This window comes from Triturus cristatus, chromosome 8, assembly GCF_964204655.1.
Source record: "Triturus cristatus chromosome 8, aTriCri1.1, whole genome shotgun sequence".
Lineage (NCBI taxonomy): Eukaryota > Metazoa > Chordata > Amphibia > Caudata > Salamandridae > Triturus > Triturus cristatus.
Genome location: NC_140591.1, coordinates 1,268,341,473 through 1,268,357,601, shown reverse-complemented (window position 1 = coordinate 1,268,357,601; position 16,129 = coordinate 1,268,341,473). Strand labels below are relative to the sequence as shown.

The 16,129-nt window shown below is 49.0% G+C and overlaps 1 protein-coding gene across 1 annotated transcript in view; it reads right to left on the bottom strand.

Moving 5' to 3' along the window:
* F5 (coagulation factor V) overlaps positions 1 to 16,129 on the bottom strand; it is a 582,702-nt gene that overhangs the window by 344,011 nt on the left and 222,562 nt on the right. The window contains exon 10 of the mRNA XM_085622982.1: positions 15,614 to 15,825. Coding sequence (XP_085479108.1) covers positions 15,614 to 15,825 — 212 coding nt within the window. The remainder of the gene's footprint in view (positions 1 to 15,613; positions 15,826 to 16,129) is intronic.

Genomic DNA, 16,129 nt, shown 5'->3' with positions numbered 1-16,129 from the left:
AGGAAGATTTAGTACATTACTACACCAATGTCAATGAACTGAGCACATGTTCAACAGCTAATACACATATGCTACATACAGAGTCTGGTCTGTGCAATACATCCTGCACACGTATGCCAGCCAGGTGATACTCCTACCAAGAGCCAGCTACAAACATGGATAGTCAAGGTCTACATGACATGCCATGAAAGTAGCTGTGGGCCAGTGTGAGTGAACAGCCAGACACATTACAGGAGTGACATACATCCACATATGTGTATTTGAAGGATGTCATCTCATACAGACAGCTGCCGGCAAGCTAGACGCACAGGTCACATGTCATGGAAAAAGGACAGACCACACACCTTGCCATGAAGGGGTACATGTCAAATATGATCACACAGACATTGAGACTATGCAGATATGTCCTAAGCTCGCAAGTCCCTGTTAGATGCATACAGACACACGTCACGTGTTATTCCACATGTGTCCTGGTGTGCGTAATAGTGTGACATGGGCATCTACACACAGACACATGTTGGATGCAGCTACAGCAGATGCCGCTGACAGAACACCAACAGCAAGATCATGGGAACACATGACACACACATGACATAGTCACATCGTGGCACACTGGTAGTAAGATGTCAGGTGTCATCATCCGTGTACCTGGCATCAGGGGACAGTTGCGGGTGTTGGGGACTGTGCCATGCCAGTGATGCAGTGCTTGACAAGTTTGAACTACATGCACACATGTAAAAGGTGTGAAGGGGAAGTGCGCCACAAGGTGCCCCATCACACATGACATGTGTACACAGGTCATCACACAACTATTGGGTTAAAACATGAGGAGACATGTGCCAGCTCACTGCCTGACACACCTAGGCCCTACACATGATGCACTGCACTGACAATGACTTGATGTCCATCCTTGTGCGAGTCATACACCTCCATTCCTTTCCTGTGCGCCTCCTATCACCAGTGTAAGCTGTAAAACGAACCGTACACACGCTCTGAGGGCGTGTGTACGGTCGTATCACTATATGGGGTTTGGATAGGAGTACGCGTGTGTGCACGGACCGTACACACGTACGTGTACACACTGGTCCTATCCCCATGGTAGTGTTGGCATAGGCGTACACCTTAGAGATACGGTCCGTACACACGTGTGTAGGGACTGTAGCACTAGGGTAGTGTTGCCGTAGGCGTACGCCATAGTGCTACGGGGCCGTACATACACGGGTACGGCCCGTATCTCTATGGCGTATGCCTATGCCAACACTACCCTAGTGCTACGGGCCGTACCCGCGTGTGTAGGGCCCGTAGCACTATGGTAGTGTTACCGTAGGCGTACGCCATAGTGCTACGGGCCGTACATACGCGGGTACGGCCCGTATCTCTATGGCGTACGCCTATGGCAACACTACCTTAGTACTACGGGCCCTACACACGCGTGTACGGACCGTATCACTATGGCGTACGCCTACGGCAACACTACCATAGTGCTACGGGCCCTACACACGTGTGTACGGACCGTATCACTATGGCGTACGCCTACGGCAACACTACCATAGTGCTACGGGCCCTACACACGCGGGTACGGCCCGTAGCACTAGGGTAGTGTTGGCGTAGGCTTACGCCATAGAGATACGGGCCGTACCCGCGTATGTACGGCCGTAGCACTATGGCGTATGCCTACGGCAACACTACCATAGTGCTACGGGCCCTACACATGCGTGTACGGACCGTATCACTATGGCGTACGCCTACGGCAACACTACCATAGTGATACGGACCCTTCACACGTGTGTACAGACCGTATCACTGGAGTAGTGGTGCCCTAGGGGTACGTGTGGAACGCATCGTACCTGTGTGTGGATAGTGAAATTACATAGGGGACACATGAGGGACAAGTATAAGGGCCTAAATGCATGCTGGTTGTCATGGAGACCGAGTTTCCAGTTCAAAATCTTTCATCAGGTGGCCAGCAAAAGTCGGTTGGAGACAATATACTATGTTGCAAAGTGGTTGTTGACTTGACATCATGCTCAAATTTTGAACCATGCAAAGGCCCTCACTGGGGTAGGTTTAAAGGGATTGGAGGAAACGTAGGATGCAAATGAGATTGACCAATCACTCTGTACTCCTGTAAATGAAACAGCCCAGCAAGGGAGATATAAGGCAGCCAGGACCCATGAGAGAGCACTTGCCTGCACAACCTTTCATTCCAAACCACTGCTGCTGCTTGTGATTCCTCTGGCACCATGTCCAGGTCTGTGGAGAGGGCCCAGCCTTTCACCCAAGAGGAGAATGAGGCGTTGCTGGATGTCATCCTCCCACAGTACCCCTGCCTGTATGGGAGACCAGGGGAGCAGGTGATTGCTGACTCCACTAGCTTTGACTGTGCCCCTTTTTTGTGTCTGTCACTTCTGGCATTGTGTCCAGGTGTGACAGACATGCAAAGTTGTTCATGGTGGGTCCCAGGGGGGGAATGCCTTATGTCTCCCATGCAGAGCATGATGTGGTTCATATCTGCACTCCTCACTTGCATTGTGCTTACTGTGACAATCACTGCATGGTGCATGCCACATTCAGCCTGGCTAATCCTCTTGGGAATGTTGTTTCTATAGTCCTGATGTGATTCTGTGGTCCCCCCAGTGTGACAGGTGACTGTACCCACAGATGTGTGTGAGTTGAGTGTACCTGTGGTGATAGTGCCCAAATGATGTGTACGGCCCCTGGACATTGGTGTGTGTGTAAGTCCCCTGTCATGTGGGTGAGTGTCTATGTGGATTGTTGCACCCCAGCTGCATGGAGGATGCATATACCCTACCCATCTGATGTGAGCAGGGAGCCGTGCTGTGTGTCTGACGTGCTGAGCTAGCCCCACACCTGTGACTCCCCCAGTCAAGTGGCACATGTGCAGAGTGATGTTTGTACCCGCAGTTGCCAATGGCAGGTGATTGTCCTGTGCCTGTGTGTGTCTGTGTACTCCACTGAGGTTGCGTCAGTGGCCTGGGGCATGTGACTGCTTTGAGGTGCTGTCCATAATCCTGGTGTTGCTTGTGATGCACAGTGTGAGCCATGATCATTGATTCTGTCGCACCCCTCATGCCACCTGTGTACTTTAAATACCACATAGTGCATTTGGCCTTCCCCAGAGGATAATGTCCCTATGACAAAGGTGCAATGAGTTGGCTGCATACTATGCCCTGTTCAAACTAATTGTTCTAATGTGTGTCTTTGTGACATGGAGCAGGTGTAATGATGTTGTCTCACTTTGTCATCCTCACAGGTAGCCACCTACGCCAAGGAGGATATATGGAAGCGGGCCGTCAGGGCCGTGAGGTCGGTGGAGGGTCGCAGTCGGCGCCTGGCCCAGGTGAGGAAACGCTGGCAGGACATCCGGTGCTGGACCAGGAGGATCGCAGGGTCCTGCTGGTGGACTCACCTCCACGCAAACACGGCGGGCGCCGGCGCCTGACCCACCAAATGAAGCGTGTCCTGGCGGTGGTCTTCCCTGATATGGATAGGCGGTTACAGAAGAAGCAGCAGCAGCAAGGGGGTAGGTACATGTGTGTTTGTTGTGTGTCACCAGCTTTTGGAAGTGCTCAGTCGCCTGGATACACTGCCAGGGTTTATATGTGCAGTGCATATCCTATTCCCCAAAGTCAACCGGTCCTGTTCTTCCTCCCTTCCCCTCCTTGACATGTGTTCCCTGGTCTGTGTGTAGTCACTCTTGCACAAGGTAATCTAGGCTGGCAGTTAATCCAAGTGCCCAATGCTTGCAGCATCGTGTGTGGGGGTGGTCTGTGACATGTGTTGGGACCTTGCCTGTGCCCTTTCCAGTTCAGTCATTTGGGGGTCCATGATTGTTGGCACTGATGCAGAGTCTCAACATAGGAGTATGAGGCTTAAAATGAACTGCCTTGCAGCATGCATGACCGATGTTGTGGCCTCAGACATGATGTGCATGAGGGGGAGATATGCATAGTGCGGGGACGGTTGCTCCTGTTGCAGTAAGATCTATCCAGGACCATGGAGCAGTGTGGCCACTACAGTCCCCTGAGACACCTTTTCCTAGGAATCATGTGTGCCATCCAACACTGTGGACATTCTCAGTGTCTTCAGCATAGGTTGGCCTCTGTGGCATTGTACCCTGGCCTCATTCGTATTTACGTAAAGTGTGCTACATGTGTCCACTGTACAGGGTGACCCAATGTGGCTTGTGCATCCTCACACTGGCCAGTGCCTGTGTGTCTGTGTACAACTATCTGATGATGGTTGTTTGTCAATAATATGTGTGGTCAGCCTCACGAGGGGTAGTTAGAGTGCAATTAGGATTTAATGGAGCCCATTTTTGTGATCCCTGATTAAGAGGTGTAAGTCCTTCCTCTGCCTCAATCACATTGTCTCAGGTGGGGGGGGGGGGGTTGTGCGGGCAAGGCCTACATGTCCAAACCTTATATCTCCTTGCCAGGTCTGGCCTGTGTGTGATGATAGTCTGAACAGACACTCAACAAGTATTGACCCAGTCATGTTGTGCAGGGTTTAATGTTTGTGCTTTGCAGCATGTGTCAAAAGTTAAAAAACATTGTTCCTGCTCATCCATTTTTGGCAACGGTGTGTGGTCCAGATGCTGTGCTCGACTGTCCACAGACACTAGCTTCTCTGAATAATTCGATATCAAGTTCTTTGCTGTTGTGTCATGCTCTCCATTGTTTCAAAGTGACATGGTGGGTCAACCAACTGTGTAGTGCAGGGCCTACATATGTGCGTAGTATTGTAGATGTTACTCATGATGCTTTTAATGCTATGCATTGTGACCTATGTAGTTTGGACTCATGAGTCATATGTATACAGGTGTCTTATTATTTCCTGTCTCTTCACCTTGCCCACAGCATCGTCGGGGGACACCGAGGGAGGCACCGGGACGGACGTGGAGGAGGGATCCAGCACCGGTGCCACCAGTGCTGGGGAGTCTGGTGCAGCAAGTGGCACGGAGGGCGAGGGGAGTCAGGCGGAGGACCTGTCCAGTCTCAACACCGACTATGACGCTGACGGGTCCGAGGCTGAGCTCCCAGAGGGGGCGGAGGCTGCTCCCACAGCTGAAAGCAGCAGTACATCTCTCGCCGCCCCCTCCATTCCCATCACCGCCCTCCCATTTGCTCGGGTCCCTTCTGTCCGTGCTAGGTGACAACATGTCTTCTTCGTGCCAGGCACCGCACCCCCTGCCCCTGTCTCCCCTGCTGCCGTCAATGCCGAGTCTGTGGACATCCTGTGGCAGTTGCAGGTTGGTCAGACATAGCTGCTTAATGTCCTCCATGGTCACACCAGACTGCTGACACAGATGGTGTCGTACATGGAGGGCATGTCAGCAGCGATGTCTGACCAACGGATGTTGCTGAGGTCCATGGACTCGTCACTGACGGCAGCAGTGGGTCTCCTGCAGTGCTACGTCCCCCCCCTACCCCTACACCATCCACACTTCCCACTCCCATGCCTGTCCCAAGCACACCCAGACATCCCCATGCACGCACCCACCAGACACAGGCAGCACACCAACAGGGAAGGCCAAGCGCACACCTCCTGTCACGCACACACAGGGGGAAGTAGGCACACCCACTGGGTCGGGGGGCAAACGGCAGACACGCAGCCACAGTGGGAGTCCGCAGTCCTCACGACCCACTTCCTCCAAAACCACTCCCCTTGGCTCCCCTGCCCAACAGTCGGACAGAGGGTCGTTCATGGCCAGTCTGTCCCTCAGCCCCAGTGTGACACCACCCCAAAAGCGGTCGAGGAAGTCCCCGGGCAGGGTTGTTGAGTCCCCCGCCCTGTCCACACCCTCCCCCAGTAGCGCTGCAACCCATCCCTCTGACCCCCCCGTCCTTGGGGCCTGTGGTTCCTTCGGGTGCAGGGGAGACGCTGGAAGACCTTGCAACCGTGTGCAGCGACATCCTAACCACCACCTTTGGCGCTGCCCCACCCCCTGTGGTGGAGTTGTCCGTCCCTGCACCCACAACACCTACCCTTGCCCCTACTGTCCCTGCGGTGCCTGGTCCTTCCCCCCCAAATGATGCCCCCCCCCCGTGGATGAAAAGGAACTCTGAACTGTGCAGGCAAGCTAGGGGAGATGCGTTCCAATGTGTACCCCCCCCCCCCAGGAATTCGCATATGGACTGGCCTATGGGCCTTGTATATAGTGTACATTTCAAATCAAATCTTTTTTTATGCTGAATAAAGCATTTTGTTTTTCATTTGCACACGAATGCTTTTCTGGTATTGCTGTTGGTGCTGCTGCTCCCTGAGTTGGGGTGGTGATAATGTGTTAGGTGTCTGGGAAATGTTGTAGTGTGCTGCTCATGGGGAGGACCCTGGTATCTGCGTGCCATCACAAGGTCTCTTCAAATAATCTTTGGTCATGTAAGCTCTTACTGTATGGTGACATTGTCCCATGGAGTGTTCCTTCCTCTGTGGCACCTGACTTCTTCCCTGCAGGGTGTTTCCCAATTGTTGTGCAGCCCTGTGTCTACATTTCCTTGCTGTGTGAGGGATCCCTTCAACTTTGCCCATGCCTGCTCCGCAATGTCTCCGCCTGCATCGTTTGTGCCATCCTTGGTAGTCACTGTACTTGTGTATGGAGTATGTTGCCATGGCTTCATGTGGACATGGTCCCTTTTCCGCACTAAGCATGTGTGTACTCCCAGCCTAGCACACATGTGTTACTTGTTCTGCAGGGTATTTGGGCACCTGACTGACAATTGTGGGCATTGTATCTGTGGGTACTCCACCCTTTTCCTTCCATGGGAGGCAACAACTTGGTGGCTGCCCCAGCACCCGTACATTCCTATCAGTCCTAGAATGTGGGTGACAGTGTGTGTTCCCTTAGGCTCTCTTAGTTTAGTGGGGTTTAACATGAGGATACAGTCTTGTTGCATGATCTCAGTGTGTGTTTGTGCTGCCACCGCCAGGGGTGGGTATGCATGTGTAATTTGTCATCACACCCACATGTGGTGTATCATGCAGTGGGGGAAGGACATCCATCCTCATGGGAGTGGGACACTGCTGTCAGTGATGTGTTGTCATGGCACTCTCAACATAGTCACACATTGTGGATGCCTTCATGCACCCATGGAGTTTTGCTCATCGGAGCATGATGTACACACCCCCATGTCTCTGTCCACTGCTGGGAGTCCTCTGCACCCACCCCTCATATGTCTGGGCACTGCTGGGAGGCCTCTGCACCCACCCCTCATATGTCTGGGCATTGCTGGGAGTGATGGGCACCCACCTCTCATATGTCTGGCCACTGCTGGGAGTCCTCTGCACCCACCCCTCATATGCCTGGGCACTGCTGGGAGTCCTCTGCACCCACCCCTCATATGTCTGGGCACTGCTGGGAGTGATGGGCACCCACCCCTCATATGTCTGGCCACTGCTGGGAGTCCTCTGCACCCACCCCTCAGATGTCTGGGCACTGCTGGGAGTGATAGGAACCCACCCCTCATATGTCTGGGCACTGCTGGGAGTGATAGGCACCCACCCCTCATATGTCTGAGCACTGCTGGGAGTCCTCTGCACCCACCCCTCATATGTCTGGGCACTGCTGGGAGTGATAGGCACCCACCCCTCATATGTCTGGGCACTGCTGAGAGTGATGGGCACCCACCCCTCATATGTCTGGGCACTGCTGGGAGTGATAGGCACCCACCCCTCATATGTCTGGGCACTGCTGGGAGTGATAGGCACCCACCCCTCATATGTCTGGGCACTGCTGGGAGTGATGGGCACCCACCCCTCTTATGTCTGGCCACTGCTGGGAGTCCTCTGCACCCACCCCGCATATGTCTGGGCACTGCTGGGAGTGATAGGCATCCACCCCTCATATGTCTGGGCACTCCTGGGAGTGATAGGCACCCAACCCTCATATGTCTGGGCACTGCTGGGAGTGATGGGCACCCACGCCTCATATGTCTGGCCACTGCTGGGAGTCCTCTGCACCCACCCCTCAGATGCCTGGGCACTGCTGGGAGTGATGGGCACCCACCCCTCATATGTCTGGCCACTGCTGGGAGTCCTCTGCACCCACCCCTCATTTGTCTGGGCACTGCTGGGAGTGATAGGCACCCACCCCTCATATGTCTGGGCACTGCTGGGAGTGATAGGCACCCACCCCTATGTCTCTGTCCACTGATGTGGATCGTAGCATGACACCCACCCACCCGCCGACATGCTCTGAAGGCTTGGGTACGGGCCGTACCCCCAATGTTGGGGTGCCATAGGGGTACGGCCCGTACCCAGGCCTTCAGAGCGTGGGTACGGGTCGCACCACGCCTACCCCTATGTCACCCCAAGAATGGTGGTACGGCCCGTACCCAGGCCTTCAGGACGTGGGTACGGGCCGTACCACCATTGTTGGGGTGACGTAGGGGTACGGCCCGTAGCCCAGGCCTTCAGAGCGTGGGTACGGGTCGCACCACACCTACCCCTACGTCACCCCAAGAATGGTGGTACGGCCCGTACCCAGGCATACAGAACGTGGGTACGGGTCGCACCACGCGTACCCCTACGTCACCCCAACATTGGGGGTACGGCCCGTACCCAGGCCTTCAGAGCGTGGGTACGGGTCGCACCACGCCTACCCCTACATCACCCCAACAATGGTGGTACGGCTTGTACCCAGGCCTTCAGAACGTGGGTACGGGCCGTACCACCATTGTTGGGGTGACGTAGGGGTACGCGTGGTGCGACCCGTACCCACGCTCTGAAGGCCTGGGTACGGGCTGTAACCCCAATGTTGGGGTGACGTAGGGGTACGCGTGGTGCGACCCGTACCCACGTTCTGCAGGCCTGGGTACGGGCTGTACCACCATTGTTGGGGTGACGTAGGGGTAGGCGTGGTACGACCCGTACCCACGCTCTTAAGGCGTGGGTACGGTGCGTACCACAATTGTTGTGGTGACGGGATGCATCCACGTCCACTTCCGTTGTGGCGGGACGCAGGCCTTGGAGGACAGGCCCCCCCCCCCCCGAAGTGACCAGACCCTGGAGGTACGGTATGTACAGGGCATGTATACATTTTGCCTTGGGTGGGGGTTATGTATCCTGCCCCTGCCCCCCACCTTTGCCCCTGGGTGTTGTTCTGACCATCTGCGGCGTCTGCGTCGGTTCCTGTGCACCAGGTCGTAGGCTATGAGGGCCGGGATAACACGTAGGATGGGGTGCATGGCTGTCCGTCGCGTACAGGTGCTCCTTCCTCCCGTCCTCCTCAATTTCCCGGCAGTTTTTGGCTGCCGTAAAATATTATCCGTGCGGAGAGACATAGGCACGAATCGTACTTGCTGGTCCGTAAAACGCTGCCTGACTCCGTCCGGACGTCACGTACGCGGTGTCCCGGATCGGAATTGTGGGTATATTTTAGCCGGTCGGTGTTTTTTATGATTCGTAGGGAAATGGTATTTCTGTACGAATCGTACTTGCGGGTTTGTAAGGTGGTTTTCCCGGGTACGAGTCAGACGGAGAATACGCTCCGTACGACGGTTCGTAGCCGGGTTTTACAGGATCAGAATCGGCACCTAAATTGGTTGGGTCTAATTTCATTATTGATAAGTTGGGTTCATTTGTCTCTCGAGTACATCACCCCTCCCCATATTGGAGGAATTCCAGGCTACAACCTTTCGGCACACTATAACATTTGCAGCAAAAAATTTTAAAATGAACAGGTAGTAGATAACATTCAACCCTGGTAGCTGGACTCCTGCTTCACCAAAGAAGAAGGCAAGATCAGAACTTGACAAAAAAAAAAGTATAAACTAACGGGACAAACTTACAGTTACTAGACCACAGCAACCTATCAGCAATCAATCTAAACAGTGTCACATCCTAGAAGTAAGCTTTAAATCAAGTAAAAATGGGGATTCTTTTTGACCAGATCTCCAAGACAATCTTTCCATCCTGAACATACCCTTCTACTCTAATCAACATGGCCCTCATTATCCCTACTCCAATCCCTCCTCTGAGCCCCCTAAATGCCCACAATCCATTGACCTCTCTCCCTCTCTACATTTCACTCTAGGAGGCACTCCCGCACATCACTTCCCAGACCCCTGCTCAACCCACCCATTCATTTCCCCAAACCCTTGTCCATATCCCTCCCAGACAGCCATGTCAGACCACCTCATTTTCACATATTGCACACCCTTCCCCACTTACATTATTAAACACAAATGCAAACCACCCTACTGACATCAACTCTCCACCTACCTCCTCCAACACCCCTGCGCTAGAATAGATACTATGACGGCAAGCTAAACCACTTTATAGATGTCCTACTGATCAGTAAGAACTACTTAAAGATCTTTGATTTGATTGCAGACACATCATCTGACCTTGTCTCAAAAAAGGAAACCTGGCTTGGTATTGACACCTCAACAAACTGCCACGTAGCCAGTTCTGCAAAATATGGTGTCATTTACTAAAACAGCCAGAAAAAGATAATAAGAAGTAAGATCGCAGCAGTCTTAAAAAAACAGTAAAAACAAAAAACACTAAGAATTTTTCCATGACTGGGATGTGAATCTTTACTGGAGAGATGCTCTCCCTCTTCTAACGTTTCCTGCCCCTTCGTTTTGACATATAGACCACCTGAAAACAGGAAGGTCAGGGAAACACTACTTGATGCTGTGATAGACACCACACTAAAAGCGACATGAACATTTGGTTTGATCTTCTGGGTCTGGCACAAGCCAGGAGTCCCTGGATTATAGATTGAGGCCCAGTACTTCCATCAACTCGTAATGGGGCCGACTCGTGTAGAAGGGCACAACCTTGATGGAATATTCACCTTCTGATAGGACGAAAACAGAATTTAGTAAATTATCATTCAAGTGGTTGCGGCGTTTCACAGTATGCATGCCTCAGGGCTATTGTAATATATTATCAAGGTGTCTGGTCTTCTTGTGGAATACTTGGGAAGGCAGCCTCTGAAATTCTAGGCTGTGAAGTCTGCTTGGGTTCTTGTGGAAATCTTGTGGTGTGACTCCAGGCAGGTGGCTTTAAGGAAAGATGGGGCCTCAAGGAAGATCCAGTTATGAGCCTTTTGTTGGGCTCAATATCAGTGTGGTAATTTTAAGGAGAACTCTGTGTTAGATTGTGTATTTCATTAGCTTAGTTGGGCCTATGTTAAACAGTTTTAAACTGAAATATGTCGTGTTTCTCTTTTTGTAAAAGTAACTGTTCCATATCGCCCCTCGGCTTTGCAGTTTTACATGTTGGAGAAATATTCAGCGATGTCTTGCTCCCCTATGTATATATATCATACAATATTAGACCAAGGATGTCTTTATGGTCTTATATCTGATGTTTGACGTACGCTCTTTTACCAATTGATTTTCCAAATGGAGGTTACTTAGCAATTGCAAGCAATGGCCTTGCTACATTACACAATTTTCAGTTGGTAAAACATTCATGCAGAATCTTAATCTCACTATATTCAATCTCAATACTTTTGAGAAATTGTGGAAAACCAGTGCATTGTCAGTGCCACACCCTTTATGGGGGGTAGGTTTTGTGTAGAAGTGGGAATGGTGAAATTGCTCATTTGGGCGATATGTGTTTTCACTAGGGAGTTTCTCAAATGCACATGCCTCCACAGAATTGTTTCTTAAGAAAGCAGTTCTAAAATATGTCACATCTTTTACTTTATAAACTGCTACAGAAATCAACCTTCGTCTCATTGAGGCATAAGAATTTCAGCATCTCCCTGGTGAAAGCACATCTTGCTTCCATGAGAAAGTGCAATGATCTTATGCCTTCATGGTGCCTACCAGAATGGGGGTTATTTTTGGGCATGGAACACAGGCAATAGAAAGTTTAGAAAAAAACAGTACAGAAGAATAAGAAAACAAAAAGACTGTTAAACAGCCTAAGCTTGTATATTGGATTAACACTGTAGTCAACAGGACAGTACAAGTTCTGATGAAATATTTTATTAAACTTTTAAGCTACATTTATCAAGGAAATGCAATGTGAAATGCATTTGCAAAGTGCGTAACATGTTGCTATTCTACAATACAAACACTGAAAGGTAGCAAGCAACAGCAAAACAGATAGGAGAAAACAAGCTTTATGCTGTGAAAAAGGATGCATTATAAAAAAAACTATTTCGATATATTTTGTGCTGTTTGCTGATTCGGGAACCTGCTCCAATAATCATTCAGAACATGATATAATCCGTGCAAAGTATCATACGAGATAAAGTAAGTTGCCCAGATTTCTTTGAATGTCTCCAGTTGATCAATTAACCTGTATATCACTAATTCAGCAGGGGGCATAAATCGATCATGTTATGAAAGTACTGCTTTGGATACGCACTTTTGCAAAAACATTGCAACGTTCGAGAATTTGTATGTGGTAAGGTTTTATGGAATAATATAGCCACATTTTCTGTACGGCGTCGTGGAGAGTCCTGGTAGATTTTCTGAGTTATCACAGATCCCACCCAGTCACTTCGCAGTTTTGCCTTTTCCGTTTGGGAGAGATGAGTTTCCTTATGTAGCACTATGTGTTTTTTGGAGCCCAAGTATGTCAGGAACCTTTCCTTTTGACATAGCATTGAGAACCACTGACATAGAGATGGGAGCGCTACTGAAAGCTCGAGCCAGGCTCGACCCTGAGGCATGGCTCTGGCTCAGCTCGAAGTCATGTTGGAACCTTGAGCCCATAACTAGCCGAGCTTTCAAGTGGCTTCTGTCTGCCTGCCTCCCTCTACCCAGGATTTGGCGTTATGACCGGAGGTGCTAAGCAGTTTCGAGTCACGCGTGAACTCAACATCCTGTGTTTCTGGGTAAATCACTTAACCGTCCCTGCCTATAAACAATGCATGGGACCTTGTGTAATGTACTTAAAGCTCATGTAAGGCGCTCCACTATCTTTGGGCCCATGTCGCAACATAACAATTGCAAAACAAAAGCACAAAGAGGTAAAAACAAAGCCTTAACTGAAGGAACGACAAATAGATACCTATATCCTGGCGGATTTGTACAAAATTAAACCAGAAACCCTAGATAAACCAAAATTGTGTGATCTCAGGCAAATATTCTATTTCCTCAATACTCTTATTCTTCATAATGCGTATGAAAGCACTTTCAAATATGTGAGTTCAGAATACCAGTTGTACAAAACCTATTGTGCTCGATTTAATTGACTATAATGCTGCTCTATAATAACCTGGGTCATGTACAGTGTTTACATGGCATTTGTCTTGCCTCTTAGTGCTCTAATGGTTCATGTTTAAAAACTATGGGCCTGATTCCCAAAGGCAGTCTGAGGCAAAAGTCTAACTTTGTGACTTTTGGTATTCACGGAGGTCATTTATAAGTTGTATCTTTACATCCGCAGGCGGGCCAGGATCTTCGGCTTGGGCTGTACTCTCTGCACTCTTGCCGTACTCTGGCCATACTCTCTAGCTCATGCCGTACTCTCCGGCTCGGGTTGGATGAATTGCCATCAATGGGCCAGAATGCAATTTTTACAAAAAGGGACATTAGGAACGTGTGAAAAATGGTAGAGGAGGTCATGAAAATCCGTTTATGCAGGGAAACGGGTGTGACCAGACACTACATCATTTCCCAGAAAGGTTTTCTCCTTTGCATCATGGTACATGCAGTAGACAATTTGCGCTCCCCTCCAAATTGACTGTAGTGTCAAAACTACAGTCAACACTAAGGGGAACATTGCGTACCCCTTAGTGTTGACATAACGGTGATGACGTAAAATAATATCACTATAAAAAGGGTATTTATCATTTCACACAGAGTATTTAAGTAAGATAGGTAAGATTTCCTATAACCGTAGAAATGAATTAAATATAATGATAAGGAAATTCTGTAGAATGCAATCAACAAATTCTTTATAAGGAAGAGCAACTTCTAAAACCATTTCCAAAGATACAGAGGCCAAGACAGAAGGTGCTGGGCAGCACCTGCACCCCTGTAGGCATGGGTAGGTACAGGAATCTACAACCCTTGAACATTAAGTATTGTCCTTGCCACAACAGACAAGCATAGAACAGTTTGCTACTTCTCCGACAAGTATTTGGCTTTCCAGACAGCGAAAGCCTTAGGAACCCAGTGATCAGTCTCAGATCTGTAAACTTCTCTTTGTCTGATCAGCAGGTGTTGCGTTTTCCCATCATCAAATAGGCATAGCGATCACCAAATGTGGTCAGTAAAATAGAGATTAAGGCTCCTTGCAGGAGATGTCCTGGATGGACCACTCTAGGAAGAGACCATCATTCTCAGGGCCCAGCTGTGCCCTCAGGACAGTACAAATTCTAAAGTTAAAGTAACCATTCTCCCTCCACTCATGCCAAAAAAATAAAGATCACAGCTATCAAATTCTCTAAGTAAAGGGCTGAACAAACATACTCTTAGGGTCATCCTTGTCAATTGGATCACTCAGTGAATGCACATACCCTCTGGCTCAGTTATTAAGCTATGCAATGTATCATTTTTGATATATACAAAAATCTATCATCTCCACACAGAAGAGAGATAAGGGAAATTGTCAAGATTTGCAAACCACATTTACCAGTTAATGAGGAAGAGACTGATGTGCCTTTATTCTAAACAGATATCATGGTGCTTGTTAGCAGAGAGGGCAAGATGACTAATTTCAAAGACCCCTTTTCATGGGTAAAGGCTCAATCCTCGCACAGAAGATAAGGAATTAATTAATGATATTTAACTTTGATCTACTCTTCTTCACTTCCAATGAACACATTCTGTTAAAAACAACCAATTAATGCTACACGTGATCCACAAGATTTTATTACTACTCCAAATGAACTATCAGAAGGAGGAGACCAAAGCCAAATCTTGGTACATCTGGATTATTGAAATATGATTTACATTGATCTCCCCGAACACCTCATTGATAGTCTGCAAGTAATAAATCCAGCAGCCCAACTGGTCCACAATTCAATAAAATTAGGCATAACCCTTCCCTCCCATTTAAAGCCCTCCATGGGTTCATGTCGAGTCAAGGTGTAAACCTAAAGATCCCCAGCACCATTCATTAGGCAACTGAAACAAGGGCCTTGGATATTTGAAGAAACGCACCAATTAGTCAACCCAGATTGCATGGCAAAACATGGGTGCAGATCCCATGGAGGGTAGGAGGGTGCTATACACAAGGACATTCTAATATGTCCCTAACTCCACTGCCAAATTGCCTACTCCTACCAACATGTTTAACATAAAATGTATTTTAAAAAAATCCTTTGACTGATTACTGAGATATTGAGATAGTGTCACAAAGTAAAGCTAGACAGGTGCCTGAACTGTCTATGGTGGACTTAAGCAATGCAAAGACTGCAGCATGTGGCTGCCACCTCCCACCACATATCATATATCTGCTGACCCTCCAACCAGGGACATCAGTAGAGCTGTCTCAGCTCCCACTTGAGCCTAACTGATATCTTTAGAATTGCCCCTGTTGCTACACTAACTCCTAGCTGGACATAGTTATTGTTCAGCCATGCAAATGTACCAACATAATTGGCTGATGTAAAAATGAAAGAGCTGTTTGTTCAGTAAACAAATTACTCAAATACAGAAATATGAAATTATCTTACCTGCAGCTGCCTTGTGTTTACTGTCAAGGTCTTACAAATCAGAAGTTGTCCAATAAGGCCAGACGCGATATCTCTGGTCATGTCAACAGCACTATAATATGGCCTTGTCAAGCACTGGGCATCATTTTGTGTTGGCACATCAGTGTCATGAATATACCACTCATAGGTAAATGATTCTCCTGGATTTACTGCATGGCTCTGTGTACTGTTGTCTGAAAGAAAGAATATCAATTTGCAGTATATAAAATACAAAAAGCATGACAACTGAGTCGTGGATGACCTGTAAACAAAATATTGTGTTGTTAAATCCTACACCAGATGATTAGCTTTCAGTGTGTGGAAACAGGGCCAAAACTAGAGTTTTTGTTGTCCTAGGCAAAAATGCAGGACACCCCATCACACCTCCCCCTCCTGGCACACACACATGTGCAAAGCTGAACATAGAACAAATACAGTTCTATTTTCACCTAGTGCAAGTCACATGCATCTCCTTCCCATATAGGCCCTCATTCTTAC